At 39.8% G+C, this 25622-nt stretch overlaps 1 protein-coding gene across 1 annotated transcript; it reads left to right on the top strand.

Annotated features, from left to right (window-relative positions):
• Positions 1 to 11091: 11091 nt before the first annotated feature.
• etnk2 (ethanolamine kinase 2) lies at positions 11092 to 24833 on the top strand. The gene is given in 10 exon segments (XM_018667569.2): positions 11092 to 11474; positions 11476 to 11520; positions 17624 to 17761; positions 17868 to 17989; positions 18674 to 18814; positions 21448 to 21590; positions 21998 to 22081; positions 22188 to 22348; positions 22452 to 22525; positions 24103 to 24833. Coding segments are annotated over 10 exon segments (1083 nt in total). The 5' UTR covers positions 11092 to 11372; the 3' UTR covers positions 24176 to 24833.
• The last annotated feature ends 789 nt before the right edge of the window (positions 24834 to 25622 follow it).

The raw sequence follows: 25622 nt of genomic DNA, 5'->3' as shown, positions 1-25622 counted from the left end.
CCACAGTCACCCACAGGTCTCAGTAACACCAGGCAAACTTCACCTGGAAGTCAAATGTAAATTTGTTTCCAGCTTACTGAGCAACAGCAAAAACACCATTCCCCGCCTCATCGTACCACTTATCACATACCTAGCAACCAAAACAAAGGCAGCACCTTGATTACACTCGGCTAGATGTGACTAGACCTTGCCACAAAAATTACACATGGATTACAACCCACTCCTACACTTAACTACAGCATTACACAACACAGTGAGATAATTCAGATAACTAGTGCCAAAATGACTTGTCAACTGGCAGAAAATGAGTCAGTTAAAATCAACTATCAAGCAAAGAGGTCAAACATTTGCTGCTTTCAGTTTGTCAGATGTGATGATTTTCTGCTTTTATGTTATTATACTGTAAATTCAGAATCTCTGGGTTTTGGATTGTTGCTCAGGCAGAATAATCGGAAGACGTCCCTTTTCACACTAGAATTTTGAATTGGACATTTTTCACTACTTTATGAGATTTTGCCAAAAAGATAACTGAGATATATGTAACTAAGTCCAAAGTATAACAAGGACACTATTAGAATGCACTTTTGATTTGTTTTATACTGTTGCAGTGGGAATAACGCTGGATTATCAACCACGCAAAGCAGACAACTGACCCTCAGATGCCCCAACAGCCCCAGGTTTACTCTGCTCTATTACTGTCTACATGATCCCTGAATGTAAGAGGTCCTGCATCCTCTATCTTTGTAGCCCCAGTCATGAAGCTGAACCCTGCCTCAATATCTAGTTTTGAGACTCGAAATGTTTTAGTTTATGTTCAGCTCATTTATTTTAAAGCCAAATGCCTTTAATTATTTATTTAGTTATTTATTTTTGCATGTCATAAACTTAACAACCGGAAAAACCCAAGCAAAGTAATTTTATTCCACCATGGGAATAAGGCTGTAACCAACAATTATCTTCATTGTCCGTACATTTTCTTTAATAATCAATTGATTTCTCAGTCTGTAAAATGTCAGGAAATGGTGACTATTCCCTGAGCAGTCAAAAACAGACAAACCCCCCAAAATACTGAGTGTTTAAAATATTGTTTACTATACTAGAAAACTAAGAAAATTGCAAATATCTATATTTTGGAGGCTGCTACCAATTATTTTTTACATCTTAAAAATGACTAAAATGATTAATCAATAATCAATCTATTGTCAAACTATTCCTTTAAGTAGATATACATAACTTCAAAAAGACTCTTTTGGTGGCCAATGAAAAATGTCTCAGTGAGCTGAGGAACTCGGACTCATGATCTCAGTGTTTCTAAAATACCAGTTACAGCCATTCCATTCACAACACATAACCAACCATACATATAGAAACGTCGAAGCTTTGTTTTGTCTATAAATGAAAACATGTTTTGTACAGACCAGCAAAGATGAAAACTCACAGTGAATAGGAGGAATTATTATAGTAATTTGCAATGAATCACTGATACTGCTGAAGATAAGAGAGTCTAGAGTTAAAGACCATACTTTATCACTGTTGCATACCACTTACTAATGTACTGGTTAGTAGATGAGTCATCTGAGCTCTCAGAGGAAAACCTCAGGTACTGTTTAGTCTTTGTTTTGGTTTCCTGAACTAATCTGAATATGAAGCTGAAGTGCCGTGCTTGCAGTGACTCATCTGAGGCTTTTACCTTTGGAAAGGTGTGTACTGTTTGAGTCTGTGCTACTTAGGGCTACACATATTGTACTTCTCCAAGACAGAAGTATTCTCTCAAAGACTAGGAAATTGTCCTGAAGATATAAAACGACATTTATCACCTGTGACCTGTTTCACAGGCATGTGGAGGCAGGCAGAGCATAGTGCAAACTATGTCTTTCCTTTCAGGCTGTGGGAGAGGAATCTGATAAAACAGTCAAGGTCAAGGCATGCACTACAGCAACAAGAACAGATATTTATTATTTTAATATTATACACCAATGCACTAGAAAATACAGTAAAAACTACTGTTTATCAACAACAATGGCTATTTTTAGTAAAAATCATCATAAAAAATAATTTGTGTATAGTCTTTTTCCCTGATACACTATTTCTAAAATGCAAATATATATTTAAAAAAATGAAAAAAATGAATGAAAAGTGTAAGTTTAGGTGACTTGCGTATACAATGCGTATTCATCAAAGGAGGTGTATTCAGATTCTTTACTTCAGTAAAAAAAAAAAAAAAAATCCTTCATTACAAGTCCTGTATTGATAATGTTGCTTGAGTGACAGTATGTGAGTCTAACCAGATCATGCATTTACATTTTAAATGTAAAAATATTAAATGCAGAAAATGCCTTATATATGTACATAAACAAACAGAATGGATGGAATTCCACTTTTCCCCAAGATATTCGCTCATTTGGAGTTTTGATGATGGTGGTGGAGAGCACTGTCTAACGCTGGTCTAACATTTCCCATAAATGTTCAGTTAGTGACTGTGAAGAGTATAGCATATGATTTACATCACTTTCATACTCATCAAACTATTCAGTGACCCCCTGATGCCCTATGGATGGGGGCACTGTAATCCTATTTCTCCACTCATGTTTCAGGTTTTTATTTTTATTTGCCACTTGTCTGTGTATTGTTAGGTCATTTTAAACAAAACATCTTCTTATATATCCTTTTCAAGTGTATTGTGGCCTACTCAAAAATTTTAATTTGTGAAGTAGCAATTAACTAAAATTGTCAAATAACTGTAGAGGAGTAAAATATGCAACAGTTTCCTCTGAACCGTTAAGTACTCAAGTTCTCAAGTAGTTCTCAAGTAATTTAGTTCCTCAGATTTGTTCTTCAGGTTAGAGTGGTGGTGATACACTGTCGCCTCACAGCAAGAAGGTTCTGGGTTCGAGCCCCGGTTAGAGCACGGGGCTTTTCTGTGTGGAGTTTACATGTTCTCCCTGTCCTCCCACAGTCCAAAGGCATGCAACAGGTGACTCTAAATTGCCCATAGGTGTGAATGTGAGTGTGAATGGTTGTTTGTGCGATGGACTGGCGATCCGTACAGGGTGTACCCCACCTCTCGCCCAGTGACAGCTGGGATAGGCTCCAGCCTCTCCTTAACAGATATATAGATAATGGATGGATGAATTTGTTCTTCAGCACAGTGCTTAGTACTTAGATACCTCTGCTACTCCCACTGACAAGGAGTAAGAAAAAGACCTTAGGTGCTAAATGTTAGCAGTCACTCAAATCTGCTGCCATTCATTAATTACCACAGACAGCAAAGAAAAAAAAAAGGTTGTCAGTTAAGGGTTTTAATGAAGATAATTCAAGTTACAGTGTATAGTTTATATATATATATATATATATATATATATATATATATATACATATATATGTGTGTGTGTCTGTGTGTATGTATGTATGTTTACATGTGTGTGTTTGTGTGGGATAATTAGTGGTTAATGTGCAGCTCAGAACTAGTCCCCTCAGCCCTGCTGCTGTCATCCTGCCTCCCTCTCAGAGTCAGTCCTCCAGCTGCTGCCACTCCGGGTGAAAGGACCTGATCTGAAAATGAAAGGAAGGGAAGCAAGAGGAGGGGGCTGTAAATAAAGGTGGGGGTGGGGGGTGGGGTTGAAGGTCTGCGTGTGTGTGTGAGTGTGTGTGCTCATGCATGCACGCCTGTGTGTCCTGTTGTTCACCTTTGAGAGGAGGAGTGAGGCAGTACCAGTATTGATAGGAGTTGGGTTAAGGCTTTGTGTTGGCTGCCATATGCTCCTCTGAGGGTCAACAAAAGACAAATACAGCCCCACAATCCCAACACACACACACAAACATTGCGTCTCTTTGAAGTGGTGACACTGACCAATATACTGTGTCCAGTTCACTGAGGGTTCGTCCTGGTTTAAGCCTGAAGGGATATGAAGGTCTCTAAACGTGAGGTCACACATGTTAACCTATTTGCCACCTTTTAGTTGTCCACTCACTTCTCTATTGAACTGTGACCATTTCCTGAGTCACATGTCAAAGACAGAATGAGAGCTGGACACTCCTGCATAGTTCCTGCTTTACCATATCTGGCTGTACAGAGATACAGTGCTACAGTGGGAGACGCTGTTGTATACAAAGTATTCATCTCCCTTGTCTCATTGTGCATTATGTTTTGCCGACATACAGTATTATTCCTGATACAATGTTTTCTTGGAAAATCTGAAGGACTTTTTCAAAGGTGAACAAATAATAATTACTGATATGGTCACTTTTACTTCTGCTATATTATTTTCTGGGGAAAAAAAACAAAACAACTTTCATATATCCAGTATATTGTTGCTGTCAAATATAAGTTAATCAAAACTAACTCCAAAACTAAAAGATGCAGTCAAGTCCTCGGTATCCAAGTACAAACCTTTTCTGCCAAAGGTAAAAGTCCAGCAGTTTACATTTTTCTCTCCATGTAAAACAGTAAAATGCAAACAAAGTAGACATTGTGAAGAGGAGTTTAGTTTTACTGTAGGTGGAGGAACTCTCATATTCCCAGATTAGTGTACAGATTAGTGTATCAGATAAATGTAGAAGGGAAAACATATTTATCTCTGAATTGTGAGAAAAATACAGTCTACTGAAAAGTGTACTCCATCAATTTACCATTGTAGTCCTATAACATTGTTTGACTCATGCTATATTTTATAAAAGGATCTAAACTGATGCAGTAGAACCAGAGAAACATTTTAATTCCATGCATTCTTCTTTTTTATCTAAACCTGGTGCCTATGTTATGCATGATGGAACTCCACCATCGACTGCGTGGATTAGATTGCATTATGCTAGCAGTTGCTCATTGCACCTTGAGCTGCTAACCGGCAGCAGAGACGAGGAGTGCAGCAGAGATGAGGAGTGGGCTACAGAGGTCTGCTAAACTCACTTTTTTCTAACACCACACACTGTTTGCTTTTCTTTTTTTCATTTTCAGACTTGTAGTCTTCAGTCCCAACTGACACTGACTTGAGTGACATGATTTGAGGCAAATATCCAGATGTCGTGCATCTTCCGCTAGAGTGAGAAAAAGCTTCTTTAGAACTTTTCAGACTAAAGACTGAAGTGCTCCTCTAAGGCCTTTGAAATGATAGTGATGTGTAAAACTGGAGGAGATTTTTGCTAGAAACAGCTGCAGAAACTGTGCAGGTGAAAACCAAAACAACTTGCTTAAAGGCTTACAATTTTTGGGGGGTTTGTCACCATGGCTATGATGCTGATGTCACCCCTTTCACACAGTAGTCATTTTATCTGCTGCTATTACTCAAATATTTCTTATTGCTGCTTTAAGTAGCAGTGCATCAAAATGCAAATAGTACTAAGGTACAGTATGTGAGTAAATTTCCCTTAGTATTTTAAATCTCTGAGATGTGGCCTAGTTTTTATCTAAGTCACCTAGTGTTATGGGGTTTACCAACATGGTTTTAAAAGTTTAGAGGGATACAGCATACAAGACCAATGATGATTCACATCTTCAGTGTGTTTCTGTACTTTGTACTTGAGCGGAAAAGTCAACAGCCATTTTTCAGAGCCACTGTATGTGACTGAATGTGTAATCTGCCTTTATTTTGTTATAGAACAAACAAGCTTTTTGTCAGCAGTAGGCATAAGCTTTGAGCACTTTGGTGATCTCACTACTTTGTATGCTCAGGTGTAGCTATCTAAAGTATCTGGAGTGGGACAATCACTGACCTAAATCTCTGACAGAACTACGACTCTGAAATGTCACAGAGGCCTGAAATAAGGCAGCCACCACAGGGAGAGCTGTTTTCATGGAAAGAGAAAGTAAAGAGGGGATTTTTATAAAAGACAAAGACAAAAGAAATACTGGCAACAAAGGCCATGCACAAAGCACAGAGCAAAGGGGATGAAGTTTATAATATAGAAAGTATGAAGCCAACAGAACTTTTTTATTAAACATTTTCAGCAATGAGAGTTTCTGACCCTGCCACAGTGAAATTCCAAGCAAACAGGGCTATAATTTTCAGCTTGTCCTTTAAAAGTGAAATATTGGGTAAAGATACAAAATATTACTGAATTTATTCACATTAATCAATCTATATTTTTGGGGAATTGAATTGAAATGACTGGACAAACCTACTGCTACTGAGCTTTTTAGCCTCTTTTGGCTAGCTAGCTTTTTTTCAGTTACTGTATAATTCAGTCTCACTGCTCTTATCGACCTTGTTACCAGCAGCAGCACAGCGCTGTTTGTAGTGAAAAATAAACCCACTGTGTGCTATTTGTCCCACACCAAAGCAGCAGAAAGATAAAATTTGTGATAAGCTAGAATTGGTGGGCACTAAAACAGAGCTAAAAGAAGAATGAAAATTGGGCTTACATTCACCCAGTGTCTGAAAACATGCAATAATTCCAATGAGATGATAATGTTATTCTGTGTCTATCTAATGTGACAACTGTTTGCTAACATGTTAGCCATAATTTTAAAGGTAATAATATCAAATAAAAGATTGGGTGTCTTGTAGCTTGTTGTAGTTCTACTGCCCCATAGCTAGCAAGAGGATTGTTAACAATGGGTAAATTGGTAGGAAAATATAATAAGAGATATTTTTCAAATCATTCTCAGTCTATCAAAGGCCCTCAGTGCAATGAGTTTCTAAGCTGTCCAGGTGGTCAGACGTCCTTGAATGACCTTCCATTCACTTATTTTGTTGTAGATCATAAACTGCACATTGTTCAGTCACTCAAAGAACATCTGTCAACTTTGAAACCAATCCATGGCCTTTCTGTGTGTGTGTGTGTGTGTGAGTAAATGTTATGAAGTCATGTGTTAAGGTAAACTCTTCTCACGTGGAATGGTCCCTTTTCCCAAACACCCCAGTTCATTCTAATAATGCAATCTGTGATAGATGAGGAGTGTTTCAACAGGAACCTTGACATGACAAATTAGTTTAGGCAAGAAGCAGGCTTGGAGTTCACTCTTTCAATGGTGATGTGATTTATGATCGGATTGTGTGTCTCACATTGTAAACAGCACTCCAGTGTGTGACAATGTCAATATTTCCTCATTCTTCAGATATCGAAGGAGCACCGGTCTACCTTTGAGCTTTTCCACCTGTGTACAAGGTCATGGCTGAGACACACACACATTCAGTCATCTGCCTACCCTCACACAAACACACACACAGACACACACATTGACACAAACACACAGGATTTACCAACTGCATTCCTTGGAGCCAGTGAAGAGCCTAGGATGAAGTTTAGGGAGAGCAGATGAGGCGTGTGGCTACAGGTAGAGCTGTCGCTCTGAGCTGAAGTATTCACACACAGTGTCTGGGTGTGACTGCAACACATCCGGCCATGCCCTGTAAAACTAAAAGTCGTCTGAAAACATATATAAAGTTTGGTTACTCTGAATTTTGAATGTTAACACATTATGCATTCCTTGCTGTTTGCACATCTCCACTGTAGTCCTTGAAATCCACATCTATCCACTGCTTCCTCAACAAAGCATCAACAATCGTCCTCTCACACATGCACACAATGACAAAAACACACAGCACACACACATTTGAGTTCCCCCAATGCCTCTCCATTTATTTCAGCTTAACTCTAAGCTATAAGAGATATGCTTTGAAGCAGGAAGCTATATGAAGCAGTACAGCATACCATGATATGCTTTTCGTTTGTTTTGTTTTTTCTCTGCAACACACATGACCTGTCAGTTGCTTATTGTAATTGGTGCACTGGAGACATTTGTTTGTTTGCAATTCACATGACAACAACTTCAGACTGCAACTGTAAAGGTCTTATGAAAACACATGCAAAAAATATCTCTTAGTGAGCTGACTTCAAACAGCAGTGTGGTGTTTTTTTTTTTGTTGTTGTTGTTGTTGCTGTTGACCACAAAATCTTTGGCAACAACTACTTAGTGATACATCCAGTAGTTATAGAGCAACATTATTGTTCAGTGGTTCAGTGTCTGGCCACCTGATGAATGAATGATGAAAATCCAATATTCACTCTGCTATACCCCTGTTTTTGGTTTAACTGATGCTTGAGGAAAATCTCTGGCTCTTTAGTTGCTAAATGCCCCACTGTGTTCACCAGCTGGTCTCTGTGGTCAACTGTGTGTGTGTGTGTGTGTGTGTGTGTGTGTGTGTGTGTGTGTTGTTTGGTGTTCAGCAGGTAGTCCACAGTGAGTTTTTAGAGCTTTTTCACCGACAACAGCTGCCTACCATGGCTGACAGTTTGGGGTCTAACAGCTACACAACAGTCAGGTCAAAATTTAATGTAAATTTCAGCCAAAGTTTCAGAATATCTGCAAAAGAAAAGTTAATACAGTTAATACACATTTCCATCCGCTGTCATTATGTGAATATTAGTATATTCACATAATGACAGTATATATATATATATATATATATAATATATATATATATACACATTTGGCACATTGAGATAAACAACTGGTAGCACCAGTTCTTCAGTCAGTTACCATTGAATTTTTTCACCAAAGAAAAGTATAATGGGATTATCTAATTAAAAGAGCACTAGTAAAACCTGAAATTAACAAAAATGCTATGTAAAACTGATGCTAAATGCAAGGATAGTCTCTTCAGTGCTCCGCACATATCTGATTTTTCCTCTGCCACCATTCTTTGTCTCTTCAGTGGAGTAAAGTTTCAGTTAGTCTGTTTCCATTGCAAATGAAGACAGAAAAGAAAGTTTTTATAGGTAGAGATAAAGAGATATACTGCATAATAAAGTGTCCTAATTTCATTTCTCTCAAGGAGGATGATTTCAGCAGTGTAGTAATAGATTTGGGAGTGCATGAATGCATGGGGACTTTTGCTGCCGCAATAAGAATGTAATGGGAAGATTATGCAGATTTTTCATCTAGGCTCAGTCATGAGTCTCTGCTCCCACACAGTAAACAGAGGGACAAAAATCCCCCAAACTTCCTGTGGACTTGTTTATGTATTCTAGCTTAGCGCACACCCACACACACACCACCGATGTGGAGTGGTTGCCTCTAGCAGTACAGGCAATAAGTCTGAGTAGTTTTAATGAGGCCAGACGTCTGTAGTTGTTTATCTCACTCTCACCGGCTGTTTGGCTCATGTGAGACTTAAGTGATGGACAGCAGGGTCATGACAGAGGCCAGGATGAGTTAGAAGAGCCACTGCATTGGTAGGCTACTTGTGAGTTTGGAAATAGGCTGGTTCTGTCTGCATGGAGTGTGGTTCTAAAATGCTGAATAGTAAAGACCAGACATACCAGTAAAATCTTTGGGGCCTCTGTTATCTCTTAAAATCTTTTTATTTTAAATGTTTACTGTAACCCTAAATTGTACACATAAAAAGACTTCATAATCCCAAAGATCACAGAAGAACACAATCTATTATATTTTCTTATTTCAATAGTTTCACATTCTAAATGATTTTCACAGGAATTTGTACATGCGGTACAATCAGATAATCTGAGGCAGGTGGAGCCAAGTAGGAAGGAGATGGTACAGTTAGCTGACTGTTCCCAAGAAAACAGGCTGCGGGCATCCCTGCCTGGCAGTTTCATCACTCATCTTCTTCACAATTTCTTACCCATCATTACTGCAGCAGAATTGTTCAGGAGCAATGATGAGGTTTTCTTTCAGGGGTTTAATATATTCAGCACTAATACACTCACATGGGTGGTTTTTCTGATTAGAACTTGCATAGCTATGGCTACTTCTCACCTTATTGACCCCAAAAGTGTAGAAAGAGGGAACACCTGCGATATAGTCTGTAACCATCTCCTTTGGTCTAAGGCAAATCTTTTTAGATGTGGAAGAGTTAGGAAACTTCTCAGACAGCAATTAGAGGAACAGGAGACATAGAACGTCACCCTAATGAATCTGTCTGCAAATCTGTCTGATCACAACTGTAGAATAACTGAATGTTTTGAATGTATTTATATTACTTCTTCAGCCTGCCTGGGTAATCATCCATTACAGTAACATTTCCACCAGTTTGTGCCACATCACATACATTTTTATTACTATGCTGCCACCATTTGGCTGTGAGTTGGTACTGCCATAGTGGTGGTGCAGATAATTTTCTCCTCACTCCCTCTAGACAGTGTTTTGAGTACACAGCAATGTTTTGCCTGTATCTAGTTTACAATAACAGTTCATGAAAACTGATAATGGGTGAATTTTTCTTGCTGATTTCTTTCCCAGGAGCTGAAAACACCCCTTTTTTTTTCTCCCAATGTGGTATCTATCCTTTTGTAAAACCTGTGCCAAAGCTGCAGCCATTATTCAACTAATTGAGTATTAGTACTTAGACAGAACATTAAATGACTCACTTGATTAAAAAAATTCCACGATATCCTGGCTCCATCTTCTTCAATGTGAATATTTCCTTGGACCTTTTGTGGTTGTAAACGGAATGTATTTAAGGTTTGGGGGTGTTGGTTGGACAAAATAAGACATAAAATAGTGAAGTTCTCAGTTCCAGAGTCCAAGTGATGTTTTCATACAGTTTGTATTGTTTTGTTCAACCGTCAACAACTCAAAGGTGTTCAGTTTACAATTATATACAAATGTGAGAATAAAACTAATCCCATACATACTACTTTATGTTCTCTTGTACTGAGTTGTTCAGTATATTAGTAAATCATGCATTCCTTGACGTTCACACATCTTTATTGTCCCTGACAGCCGTAATGCACCACACTCCCAACATAACCTCTCAAATGCACACACTGAAACAAACACATATGCAATTATAGCAGTCCTTACAAGCCTGGCTATCACACCTTGATTCTGTAATGGTTAGTCCTCAAACAAGAAAAAAGGCAAGAAAAAAACAGAAACCAAGTAAAGTTGTTTAATAGATTAGACTCTTTCCTGATAGCCTCACTCGTCAGTTTGGCACAGTTCTGATTTTAAGAAAAGAGATGACAAAATAAAATAATTAATCAAATTAATGAGTACTATACAGCCTACATATATTTAAATTCGGTTGAACCCGGGCTCCTCTCGGAGACACTCGGGGAAAAAAATGGGCGTGCTCGTCTGCGGTGCGTCTCAACTCGCGGTACAATCGGATGATCCCGGGCGGGCGGAGCCAAGTAGGAGGAAATGGTACAGTTGGCTGACTGTTTCAAGAAAACCGGCGACGAGCATCCCTATCCGGCAGTTTCATCGTTCATCTTCTTCACAGCTTCTTACTCATCATTTCTGCAACTGCCACCAAGCAAGATAAACATCTCTAGCAAAGGTTCAGCCATTCACAAAACACACCAACATTTAGCTACTTATAAACTAAGCAACACTTGTATGTTGCAATTTCTAGAGGTATCTGTGAAGGGCTCGGAGATTAACGTTTCAGACAAACGGCTGCAGGATGGAGACGCAGATACACGTGCCCGTCGGGTCGCCGGTAATTAGAAAAATTCCCATTTTCGTGGACGAACACAACGTGACGGAGGGGGCGATGAAGCTCATTAAAGGAGCTGAGACCGGCGTGGGACACCAGCCATGTCAAGACCAAGGTAACATTAGCCGCTATGCTAGCTGTAGCACAGTACGCCAGGCTAGGCTAAGACTGACAGTTCTGCAGCATCACCAAGCAGTGTCAGCCAGGAGGAGGGCCGTAGAAACATTAGCCACTGGGTAGTTTCATTTCTTTAAACAGGTGACACAGAACTACACAACCATGTTATGGCCCTAGTTTCTGAATGAATACGTTTTATGGTTTGCCTATCTGGCAGTCTTGATAGTAAAATGATATGGTAACGTTAGCCAAGCTAGCAAAAACGCTCTGAGCTCATACTAAGCCAGCTAACTAATATCAGTAAGTCAATTCCCACAGGAGCCACTAGGAAAAAATTGTATTTATTAAGGTAACGTCACTCCGTTTTTACACAATTTTATATGTCCACAGTAAACACGATAAAGCACCAAATATAGCATGAAAGCCAAGTCATGCTGTCATCTTAGTGTCAGTGGCCAGCTGGTAGTGACGTGATGGTTAGTTTGGTTGAGAAACACGGTGTTTGTTAATTGCTCAAGGAAGCAGACACACCTTATAAAGGGTGTTTTACAGCTAGTTGAACTCAGCCTTGTTTTATTTTAACCATGCGTCTTGTTTCTTGTCACATGTTTGGAGTCTAGTGTGAGTGTTAAAGGTAACAGAAACATGAGCTGTTGTGGTGGCATCTGGGCACTTCATAGATAAAAGCACACTGAAAGACTTAAGGATAGCCGTTTAGATTTTGTTACATCAAATGCAACATACTGAAGTTCACAACCAATACCTTTAATTGGTGTAGCAATTTGGTAATCTACAATATAGGCAGTTTAATGCATGCAGTGTTTGTAACAAAATGGACTGTAAACAGTAATATTCACAATATTCACAGTTTTCTGAAATCTGAAATAGCTTTCCCTATACACTCAAGTGCAACATGCAAACAAGACACACTCTAAAAAGAGAATAAATCCTCTTGTTTTCAGATACTTATTTCAAGAAATTAATTTCATGTCGCAATGAGAACGTTATAATTAATATAAAGAGGAAACGTCTGAACTTGGATTGGATCAACTTTATCCAAACACTGGTTGTCCTCAACCCCACAAAATGTGGTGGATGGTGAAGTACAGTTGTATCTTAGAAAGAAAAATGATACACAGAAGTGAAAAAAAGACATAAAGTCACTGGAAAGACACAAACAGAGGTCAAACATTCAGATAACAACAGGACAAATACAAAAATCTGTACCTGCTGTAGTTCTAACAAATGAGGGTGAAGGTATAAAGTTTAAAATCTGTTATTCATGAATTCACAGTGACCGGAGCAAAAGCCAGAGTGTAGCTCCCAGTAGAGTCTGTGCTTGTTGTCACAGCAAATTACCTCCAAAGGGCATGGGGGATACTCATCTGTTCCTTGCTTTGGGATAAAAGACAACTGCAAACCAGTCCTGCAGTCAAAGTGAGCCACAAATCCGCTTCATGTTTTAAGTGAATGCAACTCTGTGAGATGTAGCTTTTTCATGAAGTCAGAAAGATCAGTGACAGAGTTGGCTCTCACTGCACACAGCTCACATAGCAAAATACCACAGTATATAGTACCAACACAGTATATAGTTACTACCCTAATGTCTATGATGACAGTGTGTCAGATGGAGTTTGTAGTCTAATCTGATCTGATTTGTTGAGGGTCACTGACAGAGAAAGTTTACCTGCTGCTGATGAGAATAATAATGAATAATAATAATAATAATGATAATAGATTTTGGTAAACATATTTTTTATGGATCTTTTTATACATAAAATGCAGCTTAAAGTACTTAACATAAGAGCAGGATTATTGGTGACATTCTGATATATTTATGCTTTTTCCAGTCTCAAAATGAAGCAGACATGGTAAAATCCTGATCATATGCACAAATGTACATGTGTACCATGCCTTCAACTGGCTCAAGCAATGCACTATTCTTCATGACTGAAATAAAAAAAATAAGTATCACTTAACATGGACACAAGGAGTGCATAAAGAATTACAAAAAAAAGAAAAAAAAAAAAGAGATTGCAATATCTGCTTAAATGCAATGTTCACTATCCTGTGGCAGGGTCACATTTTGCTGGTTGTGAATGTGACATTAAAATTAATTAAACATCGGCTTTGCATTAATATGCTCCTAAGGACTGAATACTCTTGCCTTGTCTTGCACTCCGACATTGATCCTCTCCTTCCACTTCTTCTGGTTCTGTTCTACTTTCAGACCTGACAAGTTTACCGCATCTCATCAGTGGTCATGCACTATTACTTTTTAAGAATCTGATGAATTTTTTCACTGTTACTATGTAATTGCTGATTCTATGAGCCATATCTTCAAAGAAATTAAACATGCTTTGATGCAGAAGAAACTATGTTCACCTGTTTGAACAGCCACAAAATACTGCAAGTTATTTGGAGGAAATTCCTTGAGGAAAATTAGAGCTCTTTTCTTCACCTTTTGGCTTAGTTTCCCCGGTGACCATGCATTTTGGTGATTACGATAGCACATCTGCATAAGGCTGCAATTTCAGTTACAAATGACAGAAAGCCACAGTGTGTGGCACGTGTTAGGAAAGAATGTTTTCCATGAAGACCTCTGTCAAAGTTTTGTTGAGAGCTGGAGGATACACAAAATTTGATGGAGATGGCTGCGCTGTAATTCTTAATGCAGGAAAAAGCCTGACATTTATTAAAAATAAATAAATAAATAAAAATACAAGTTTTCATGTGCTGGGGACAAAATCATAAATCAATTTCAGTCATTGTCCCTGAGATTTTTTGTTAGATGTTAGAAAATGGATTCTAATGGACAGTAATGGACATGTAATGGACAGTAAAAAAAAAAAAAAAGAGCAGATAAGGTTAAAATGTTTTGAATATTTTACATGTAGTCTTGCATACATTTGCCATATTGTTGGGATGTTCCAATCAATTGTTTTAGGCCCCTGATCCTGATCTGAGTCCTGGGTATCTGCCACAGGGTCTGATCTTATATTGACACAGCGTCAGAAGATATGCAGTGTTGGCTAACAGACATATTGAATTAGAAGATGTATCCCACTAACTTCTACACACCTTATTTTTCATGAGGTGGTTGAAGGTGAAGGTAGAGGTTAAAAACTGTTAAGTAGACTAGCTAAAATTAATGCTATAATATAAATTAAAAGGATTAGGGTTAGTTTAATTGGGAGGTTCCAACTCCTGAAATTGACATGACGCAGTCTGCTTGACGGAAGATATATCGCTCTGTTGGATTTGTTGGAACTACAAAACCAGTCAGTGCCCAACACATAAGTGTGTCGTAAGGCAATCCATTTTAGCGACTTAGCTTGTCAGGGAAAGGAAAATGCATAATTGATTCCTTGTAAAAGGATCGAGTGTCTTGTGTCATTGCCAGGTCAGAGTCTGGAGTGACACCATTTACTGCTATCACTCTCACGATGCCATGGTCTGAACTCTAAGGCAACCATGTGTTTACATCCAGCTGGCTTATCTCTGATACCCCACCCACTCACACACCTGCAACTCAGAACGATGACTGAGTTTACCTCACTCGCTGAAGGCCAGACTAGCAGTGGTTTTCTCAATGACCATCACCCAAACAGGCTTTGTCTCACTGAATGCTTTTGTCCTTGTATGGAGTGGTAGAGCTACACGACTGGCAATGTATTCATGAAGCAAGTCACGGCACATGACAGAGAAAAATGTGAGATTAGGGAAAAAAAAAGTCTGTTATTTTGGTTGAGTTGGAAAGGATGTTCTCGAGCAGCGGGACCATTGTTTTGATGAGAGCGGGAAGCGCTAAATGTGGTGGGGAGCAGCAGGGCAGCACTGTTGACAGAAACACCTGCTTAGACCCGCCACCTGGACAGGAAGACTTTTACTGTAAATACACACTTCCATTCAGTGGAAGTCCATTTCCAAACATCTCACTTACACTGAGTTCCTAAAAACAGGAGATTGTGCCAATAGCAACAGAGCAACAGTCTCTTCTTACAACTTTCTCATGCTAAAGACAGAGTGCCAAAAGAAGCCAGTTTCAGGCCATGCAGTCACACCACCAAACGTAGACTCATTGATGGAAAAAAATGAAACGTCAGGCAGTATATGGACGAATGTTTACCTCTGTCTGGGTCCAAGCTTATCGCTGTCTGTCGATGTATTGATCACCGGTCTTAGCAGCGTATTGTGTGGCGGGTAGAAGGGATCAGTCATGTGGTAGCAAAGGCGTGTATGCTTGTGTATGTACGGTCATAACAGGGATGCCTGTGCGCCCATCTTTGTGGTCAGCCACGTGTGGAATGCCAGATATGTGTGAGTGAGCGTCTGGGCCAGAGGAGATGTGTATGTTGTTATTGTGTTTGCTGCAGTGGGATGGACTGGCCCACTGCTTTCCACTGGAGTGATGCTGCCATTCAGATATTTAAGGCCCGGCTTCAGACACAGGACTTTTTGCATACTCTTCATTTTAGAAGGGGTGTTGGGTTCAACTTGGTGACTAACTGATGCAATGCCAAAACCCCACTGCAGAAGAAGCACATCATGTCAGAAGACACATACAAACACAAATCACTTTCAAGAGAAACTTGTGATTTATTTTAGATAACCTGTTGATTTCATGACTGGTTTCAGTGTATTGTGTGGGTCATGCCTTTCCTTACAGGATGACTGACCAAAATAAATTAAAAAAGCCATTCCCCAAACCCCCCAAAATACAATTATTTTGACAGATAATGCAATTGTGAATCACAATTTCTGAAAACGTTATGATTAGTTTTGCTTGCAGAAAAGCATGTTCCCTTACATCTGGAGAATATTGTATATCTTGTAGGCTGGGCATCTCTGTAACATAACAACGCTTCATTTCTAATGTTATATTTTGACACATTTTATCTAAATCAAAAAATTACAGCTCCTGCAATCTGGATATTGCACTATGCGATTCAGTCCCACAGTTTATAAGTTACCAGAAAAGTTTTCACACTCTTAACAGTTACTCCAGGCCTCTGTTGTCCAGGGGAACATCCTCTGTTGCACCTAAAATGTCTCCGTATCTCTTTCGTCTAAGTCACAGACCGGCTTTGTGCATTAAAGATCGTTTTTAGCATCTAACTTCATTTCAAACCATTCTCTCTTTATTGCTGTCACTCTGCTGCTCTGGTAACACATTGTTGGCAAATGTACAATTAAATTTTTCTAATTGTTCCAGATCCCCTAATGTCTTGTGATCTTGAATTTGGTAAATTTGTTGTTTTTATCTACTAATTTCCAACAGCAGGACTTGAAGCTCTGTGGTATGAACATTTGGTAAATTTTTTGTAAATGAAACTTGCTCTCAAATGGAACAGAACAAGTACAAACAAAACTGCAGAAAAATAATCGCGGGAAAGGATAAGAGTACTAAAATGTTCTTGCATGAGTCACTGTTAAGTCATGATGAGTCATTTTAGGATTCACAAACTTTTAGAAGACTCTTTTTCCTCAGAAGTTAATGTGTTTTATTTTAATCAGACTGTTAATGTTCATATACGACAGTGACCAACATCCAACTTCAGACTGCTGTTGTGATGTGACCCATAAACACAACTGAATGACACTTGAATCAGCACAGTTTCTAATTAAATTTACATGTACCTGTGTGGCCTTTGTCTAGTGTTTACTAATTCTATTCTTTTTTTTGAATATGTAGTACTTGTGCTTGGGACATGTGACAAATGAAGTGTATCTAAAAATGCATTCTAAAATTGTTTGGTTTTTGAGTGTAGTGTTGATGGTCCCAGCTGACATTGGGTGAGAGGTAGGGTTCACTGTTATTGCTATATTGCTACTCCAGGGAGTAACAGCTATGGATGATTCAGTTAAGACTGTTGTTTTATGATACACTTATCTCATGTAGCTGTGTGGTACCTGCACTGCTGATGCTAACCCAAGGAGCTCTGGGAAATTAGTACATTGAGATTCTAGCTTTTTTCAGGATCCACCATGGTGCTGTACAGTCAGAGGTTGAGGGTATTCCTCTATATCCCTGTGAGCGGTCATATGACTTACTCTTCTTCTTTCTATTCTTCTATTCTATTCTATTCTTCTTCTCCCAGCTCTTCACTGATGGAACCACCAATAAGCTGGTGGGCTGCTATGTGGAGGACAGTCCAGAAGATGTAGTGCTGGTCCGAGTATATGGGAACAAGACAGAGCTGATTGTGGACAGAGACAATGAGCTCAAAAGCTTTCAGGTAGTGTAAACCCAAAGGGAATCTGTTTTCTCTTCTTAATTACCACTGATTTGTTTCTTCCACATAATTGTTACATTAACTTTTGTTTCTGTGTCTCACCGTTTAGGTGCTACATGCTAATGGTTGTGCTCCCCGCCTCTACTGCACCTTTCAAAACGGCATCTGCTATGAGTTCATGCAGGGGGATGCTCTTGGGACACAGGATGTCAGGGATCCTTCCTTACTCAGGTGTGGACATGGTAATCATGGGTACCAGTCTTAGGTACCACGTACCTGCTAGCATTGTGCTCAGAACCCTTTGTGGTTTCTACCTCTAGAGAAAAGCTTAGACACGAGCTGTTTTACAATGCAGAGGTGCCTCGACACTGCACAGGAAGGAGGCAAATGAAGTGTACATAAGTCAGTCACATGCAAATAATAAGATGGATTTGTGCAAAAGAGTTACTCAGATCACTGTATGACTATAACAATGTGCCCAAAGCAGTCCATACTAATACTTAATCTAGTAACGCACATTGTCCTTTGTCCATTGTCCCATTTCAGCTCAATGTGCGTTACATGTCTTCACTTTTTTTTCATTAGACTCATTCCCAGAACTCTGCAAGAGATAACTGCCCTCATTTAACCTTGCAGATAGAGATATCTTCATCCTGCAGCAGGGCTGTTTGTCACTGGCTCCGGAGAGTTCTTAATAATAGTACAGTCAATGCATCATCCATTAGCTATTTTGCTTATCCTTTGAGGGATGTGGGAGGCTGGAGCCAATCCCAGCTGACATTGGGTGAGAGGCAGGGCACAGGGTAGTCTAACGCTGAGCCGACATATAGAGACAAACCACCATTCACACCTACACACAACTTAGAGTTGCCAGTTAACAACAACTTAGGAGTTGCTATCTTTGTCTTTTCTCAGACTGATAGCCAAGGAGATGGCTCGTATCCATGCGATCCATGCACACAATGGCTGCATCCCCAAGCCCAATCTTTGGATCAAGATGCGAAAATACTTCTCCCTTGTGGCTACGGAGTTCACTGAGCAAGCCTCCAACATCAGGTGAGATGTTGCTCCTCATCATACACTGCATTCACTATATCCCTGCTTCGTTTTGAGCTTTTACCATATCATTGATGTTGTACGACCGCTCTTTGACACAGTTTTACCATCCTGAGCAGCCATCTTGTTCTCTTGATGTTTGTTACACATCAGCCATGCAACCCAATTGTTGTAGCCTACTAGGGTGATTGCGCAAGAGACAAATGCAGAATAGGCACATTTATTGAAAATTGCTCATCTGTTTAACATCATTACTGTGGGAAATTTTTTTTTTTTGGTAATAGATATAAAAATCCTTTATCGATCAGACCTAGTTAGTAGATAGTATTTTTAGCCATGCCAGTGGCGTGGCTCATTTTTACAAAGGAATGAATCCTACTGACTATTGTGAAACTTTTCCTCCCCAGCAGGGAAAATATTTCCACATATTCATTGAAATATCTCAACATCTATGAAACAGATTGGCTCAAAACGGTATAGATATACTCTCACAGTCTCCTTTGAGGAAGCAGTTAAAATGATTTTCTCCAGCTGCCATTAAAGACATCAGAAGACACTTTGACCTTGTTTTCACTTGTCATTAATTTATTTTCTCTGTGGCAGCAAAACACATTATGTACATTATAGGATCCATCAGAAACTCCTGCAGATTTAACTGAGTTAACAAAAAAAAAACACTTTCAGGTTTGACTGACTCTGAAAGACTCATTGTAAATGGCATAAGGAATTGAAGGCTCTCACTAGCTTAGTTACATTAAGGCCACACATGTTCCCTGTTGAAGGCAATGTTAAACTTGCACTCTCTCCACGCAAAAAGAATATCTGATGTTGTCAACATGCAGTTGTCTAGACGATTTCTACTTTTTAAAACCTAATCTCCAGAAAAAGTATTGTCTTATATTTGGGCTAATGCACTCTCTGATAAGCATCAGTCAGCATTATCATTATGACAGTGTTAGCATGCTGATGTTAGCATTTCACACACAGTATGTCTGTGCCTAAGTACAGATTTACAGGTCTTACAGAGACATTAAGAAGTTCAAAAGAGGTTTGAGTATTAGATTCTAATAATTTGGATAAATTTGATCCAACACTGTTGTAGTACACAATGCACAAAATGTACACATTGTAGATATGGCCAAATGTAAGTTATGGTTCATTACTGAAGGAAGAAACATCAGCAATCAAGGCTATGTGACAATCAAACTGCTTCTTATTAAAGACATTAAAACCACAATGTTAATGAGTCATAACTTGTCACCTCTGAGAAAGTGGAAGGACGAACAGTTAAGGGGAATTTACGCTGAAGATGGTTCACTTTGCTTCTTGGCACCAGACCTGTGGAGCCAACAAAGGTAGACTGTTTCATAACCTGGCTCACTGCCCAGTCACAGTTGATATCTTTGTTCTGATGGCTATTAGATTAAGTCCAGCATGTGGCTTATATAACTGTAACAATAATAGCCGACTGGATTAGGGAGTCTAAGGCATGCAGTGGGCCAGCAGATGTTTGCTTAGCTCTGTGTATCAGGTCACTTTACTCTCTTCCTTAGTAACACAGACAGCTAGAGTGCCCTGGTCCTGGACAGCAGACACTTGTTACACTGCAGTCTGAAGCAGGCTTTATAGAGGCCCACTTTTTAAAAGACCTTTTCAAAGACCTTCCACTAGTAATGACAAGAATACTGGCCACCTCACATAGGATCAATTATCTGTGCCATACACAACAGTTGAGACTCTTGAAGAGGCCGCAGGTGAAGGAGAGGCAGTGAGCCAGGTAGAAATCCTCAAGGAGAAGGTGTGTGTGTGTGTGTGTGTGTTTTACCCAGCCTCCCTCCTTGCTTTCTCTCATCTCTTGCTATCAGGCTGACTGTGGATTAAGCCCAATAAGCCCATTACAGTTAACACAGGGGTCTCTGCTCAGTCCGCTGGTCTGGTTGGCTGAGACACTAACTCGGTGACTTAACCCTTTCTCAACTAGCCAGTAATACCACTTCCAGACTGACACAGGTTGACGCTGCACCTACTGTTGATCTGACTGGGGTCAGTGTGAGTCATCACTGGGCTGAACATTGGTTGCATGAATATTGAGTTGGCCTGTGTCATATGCACACAGATGGAAAAGGACAAATATCTAAATCTAAATAAATACAACTGTAGGAGATGCATGAATGCCATTTTCAAGTATAATCTGTACTAACAGTGACATAATAAATCTCAAACATTTATAATCAGGTCTGAAAACACATCTCAGAAGGGGAAATAGTAGTGAATCCATAGTGATTCAGGAACACTCTGCAGCACCATGAATATCCCCTGAGAACTTGTTTCTCTGTAGCTGTGATCCCAAGAGTCAGTTGGGCAGTGCCCCACTGAGCCCGTGTGCTGCCTATGCATGTCGGTCTCAGCTGTTTTCACATCACATACAGTATGTTTCCACTTTAAGACACCAAAACAATGAAATGTGTGTTTTGATCCATAACAAATAGTAAAACTCCTATCATTTTCCTTTACTATGCATATGGGGCAGGCGTTGTGTTTGAGAATACTTGTCAATGAGAGGAGGAAATGTGTGGCAAATACCTGACTTTTTCTGTCGCTTTCCCTGTCTCTGCTGCTGCTCCTCTGTCCAGGATCCAGCAGGAGGTTCCCAGCAAGGCAGTGCTAGAGCAGGAGATGGTGTGGATGAAGGAGCATCTCTCCACACTGGGCTCTCCTGTGGTACTCTGTCACAATGACCTGCTCTGCAAGAACATCATCCACAACAGCAAAGAGGGTAGGCACACAAACTTGTATTCATGTTTATCTCGTCATACAACGTCGCAACAGTGAAATAATGATTTTGTCAGGCAGACTCAGTTCCAGTCTGTACTTGACGTTGGCCCTGATGCCTAGTTTTGTTGTAGTTTTGTTTTGTTGTTGCAGAAGGAAAAGGGGATGAGCACGATGAGATTTGCTCACATTTCTATTGCTCTGTGGGAAAGAGGTGCTACTAAAAGTACCTGGAAATGGTGGTGTGGAACACCACTGGTCAGTCAAGATCTTTAGAATTAGCAGTTTGATATTCCATTTGCAACAGGCTGCACAGTCCTCAGACCTGAATTTCTTCCCAGTGGCTGGTTCAGAGTGAAGAGAGCAAAGTTGTTTTTTTTTTTTAACACTGTACATGTGATATATTTGCAGGTCATGTTCGGTTCATAGACTATGAATATTCCAGCTACAACTACCAGGCCTTTGACATCGGCAACCACTTCAACGAATTTGCAGGTTTGTTGAACCTCAGAGTGATCTGTATGTATGAGTAAATCTTATATCCATGTAATATGACTATGGCTCATTATACAACTGTGCAACTGTGCATGTATATGATCAGGTATGACTGAGCTGGACTATGGGCTGTACCCCAGTCGGGAGATGCAAATGGACTGGCTCAAAGTGTACCTGCAGGCATACAAACTCTTCACCAAGAAAACAGAGGAGGTCAGCCCAGAAGAGCTGGAGACACTCTATGTACAGGTCAACAAGTTTGCTCTGGTGAGGAAGCATGTCGAAGCAAACACATTATATCTCTTACACACTCACACCTACCATGTCTCACATTACTTCACCTCATCTGATATCCAATTTGTCTCTCAAGGCTTCTCACTTCTTTTGGGGCTTCTGGGCACTCATCCAGGCCAAATACTCCACCATCGATTTTGACTTCCTTGGGTAAGTTTGTGTGTTTGTGTGTGCATGTGTGTGTGTGTGTGTGTGTGTGTGCGAGAGAGAGAGAGAGAGAGAAATGGATCTGCATGTGGTGCCCCCCATGTAGAATATTACATAGGTGATAGGTTGGACTAAGTATCTGAAAAGATTCTGTCAGTGTGGGTTAAACAATGCATTATAAAAGACTGAAACTGAAAACCTAAAGCCAACATGTCTCTCATTTCTTTTGTGAGCTTCTATACCACTTAACACTTTCTGCCACCTGTAACACAAATGGCACTAGGCAATACCTCTCCTAGTGGTTAACTGAGAAGAAGTAGACCTGAGTAGGTTCGTGGCCTGCAGTTTTATCACTCCCATGCTGCTAACAGGGAAAGGCAGTGCTAGAGTGAATATCTCTCCTGCTGTGTTTGACTGTCTGCTAATTTGACTACTGCTGCATAGAAAGGTGGCATATTAAAATTGAACTGAAACTAATTGTAGGGGTGATTGATAAGCTAGAAGGAGCCGAGTTAAACAGCTCTTGTTACACGTATGTGCAGTTCATCTCCTTGTGCAATTATGTAGAAATTTTGAGGTTAACAACTTTTGTGGTATTTCTGTTTCGGGTTATTGACAATTGCCAGTCAGCACTGTCTGGGGAAAATGGTCCACAGCAGTGACACCATCATCATCACTGTCAAATAGTCCACCACTGAGCTCCTTCTTCATCTTGGGGAAGATGTAGTAGTTTGAGGGTGCTAAATCAGGTGAATAGGGCAGATGTTGGACAAGTTCAAATCCACATGCGGCAGATGACTGCACAAAGGCTGATGTTCATTTTCTCCAACAGTGCTGACTTGCAATTTTCAGTTAGTGGTGAAAAGGAGTTAGATCCTTTACATAAGTACCACTCAAAAACACGAAGAAACGTATGAAAGCAGTGGTATTCCAGCAGTTCCTGTGTTCTGTGAGGTAGAATGATGACTTTTCTAAATACAGTTTGCTAATGATATATAGTGATGTTTCTGGATTAAACAGAAAGGATCTTACTCTTTAATAAAAAGATATGTCTCTATAGGAAACCTATCCATTATGTTGCCATAACAATCAGAGCTTGTCAGTAGCAATAACAAGCACTTTAGTGGATATATTTTGATGTGACCAGTTGCCCAGTGGATTACATTGCAGCAGTTGTACAGTCAATATTGCACAGTTTCCAAAGATTCTTGTCTCTATCAATCTTTTACACCCAAACATATGGGGAAAATAAGGTTTGGTTTGCCTTTGCTGTTTCGACAATGAGAGAGTGTTTGGTCATGTGACTAGGTTTGACTCCGCATATTAGCATGTAGCATGACTGACATGTCAAAGCAGATATCACTCAAGGAGTTCAGTCATACTGACTACTTTTAATAAAATACATTGGTTGGAACAATATGTTAGTTTTTTTAGTTATTTAAACATATACTACTGTATAACTTTTAAAAACATATTTCTGGTAGTTGTTGTATAAGCCTGGAATACTGGAATATAATGTAGTCAAAAAAAAAGTCTAACATAAACTCTGACCACCACCTTCTTTCTCATCTTTGTTTCAGGTACGCTGTGCTTCGTTTCAACCAGTACTTCAAGACCAAACCTGCAGTGATGGCTATGCAGATCCCAGAATGAGAAGGAACAGAGGAAGACAGGATGAGGAGGGAAGACAGACGGGAGGGTGTACCAGGTTTTATGCTTGGACTTCCTGTAGGGTGGGAACTCTTCTCTGTGAGCCAACTATCGATGGACCACTTCTTGGTCTACTTGGCATCCTTTTCTTCAACAAGCGCAATTACTCTTTCATTCCTCCAAACTTAGCTCCACATCACAACTCTAGCTCAAGAATTATAAAACTTCCATGGGTTCTCTGTGTGTATGTGAGTGTATGCCTGTGTATGTTCTTAATTTATCTTGATAAACCTGATGTCTTGCTTTCCCTCTTAGTGCAGCTGAACCAGGCGTAGTGAGCACAGCAGTCCGCAGTCTGGAGTAGAGTTCACTGACTTAAAATCTGCTTTATTGTCTGTCACACTGGCACCAAAATGTTCCACAACGCTGGTAATGAAGGTCAAAAGAGGGATGAGACTGTTAAGTACGGTTTGATGCTGACGTTAACAGACAGTTTGTCTGGTTCTCTGTGACTGTATCTATGGCTCAATGCCAGGGCCTCATTTCAGTTAGAAACTGACTACAGAGGCCTTTCACCTGGGATTCCTCACGTTTTGCATGTGGTGTGAGATGAGACCATTCTTCCGCCTGTCTGAAGATATTTTGACACTTTAAATTCTAATGTATGTCATCCTTCCTCTTATTTCTCCGTTTTTGGTTCTAAGTGCTTGTAGCTGCAGTACTTCTGCACTGTACTTCCCAGAGATCACATGTGCATCAAACACTGTGGTCTTTTTTCCTCAGATCGATGCAGGTTGAGCTTCTGTCAGTTTGTCCTCTAGCTCTTCCAAGCAAACTGATGTTGCTGCTGCTGAAATATGAAACATACTTTTATGTGTGCTAGTGGACTTTCCCCTTGGAGGGACCTACCAGACACTGAGTGTGCAAATGGAAATTGAAAAGCTTTTCATGGACTGGCTGTAGGTTGAATCACTATTGTGTTATAGCAATCAGTGATAGAGAGTAGCTAAATGTGCATTTATTTATTTATGTGAAGACATTGTGGATTATTTAACATCTCAGGTCAACAACTCTTCAGTTTGGGTTGCTTTAGCAAGTGTTGCTTTGTGCTGAAATGGGAAGTGGAACTGAAGGAGGAGGGGAGATAAGTTAAAAAGGGGGACCTGTGTAAATGTCACTCTAAACTCTGTGCATTTCTGTCCTCAAACCGTTTTTCCACCTTCTTGACTTTTATGGTTACAGCGAAACGCTCTGTTAAACTTTCCAAACCTCTTGGAAAATCCCCCCCACCCCCTCGCCCCTAATGCTTTCCTGTGTCTGCTCCCTCCTCAGGTTACTATCTTTGATCTCCTCCCACCCTAGTTTTGTATTATCTCCCTGCGTCTGTGGATATTGAGGCAGTAACACCTGTTCCACTGGCCATCTTAACATCAGAGACTACTCTCAGCCA

This window comes from Lates calcarifer, linkage group LG12 (genome assembly GCF_001640805.2).
Source record: "Lates calcarifer isolate ASB-BC8 linkage group LG12, TLL_Latcal_v3, whole genome shotgun sequence".
NCBI classification, from domain to species: Eukaryota; Metazoa; Chordata; class Actinopteri; family Centropomidae; genus Lates; species Lates calcarifer.
The sequence above is the reverse complement of the archived record's forward strand: the minus strand, read 5'-3'. Positions and strand labels throughout refer to the sequence as shown.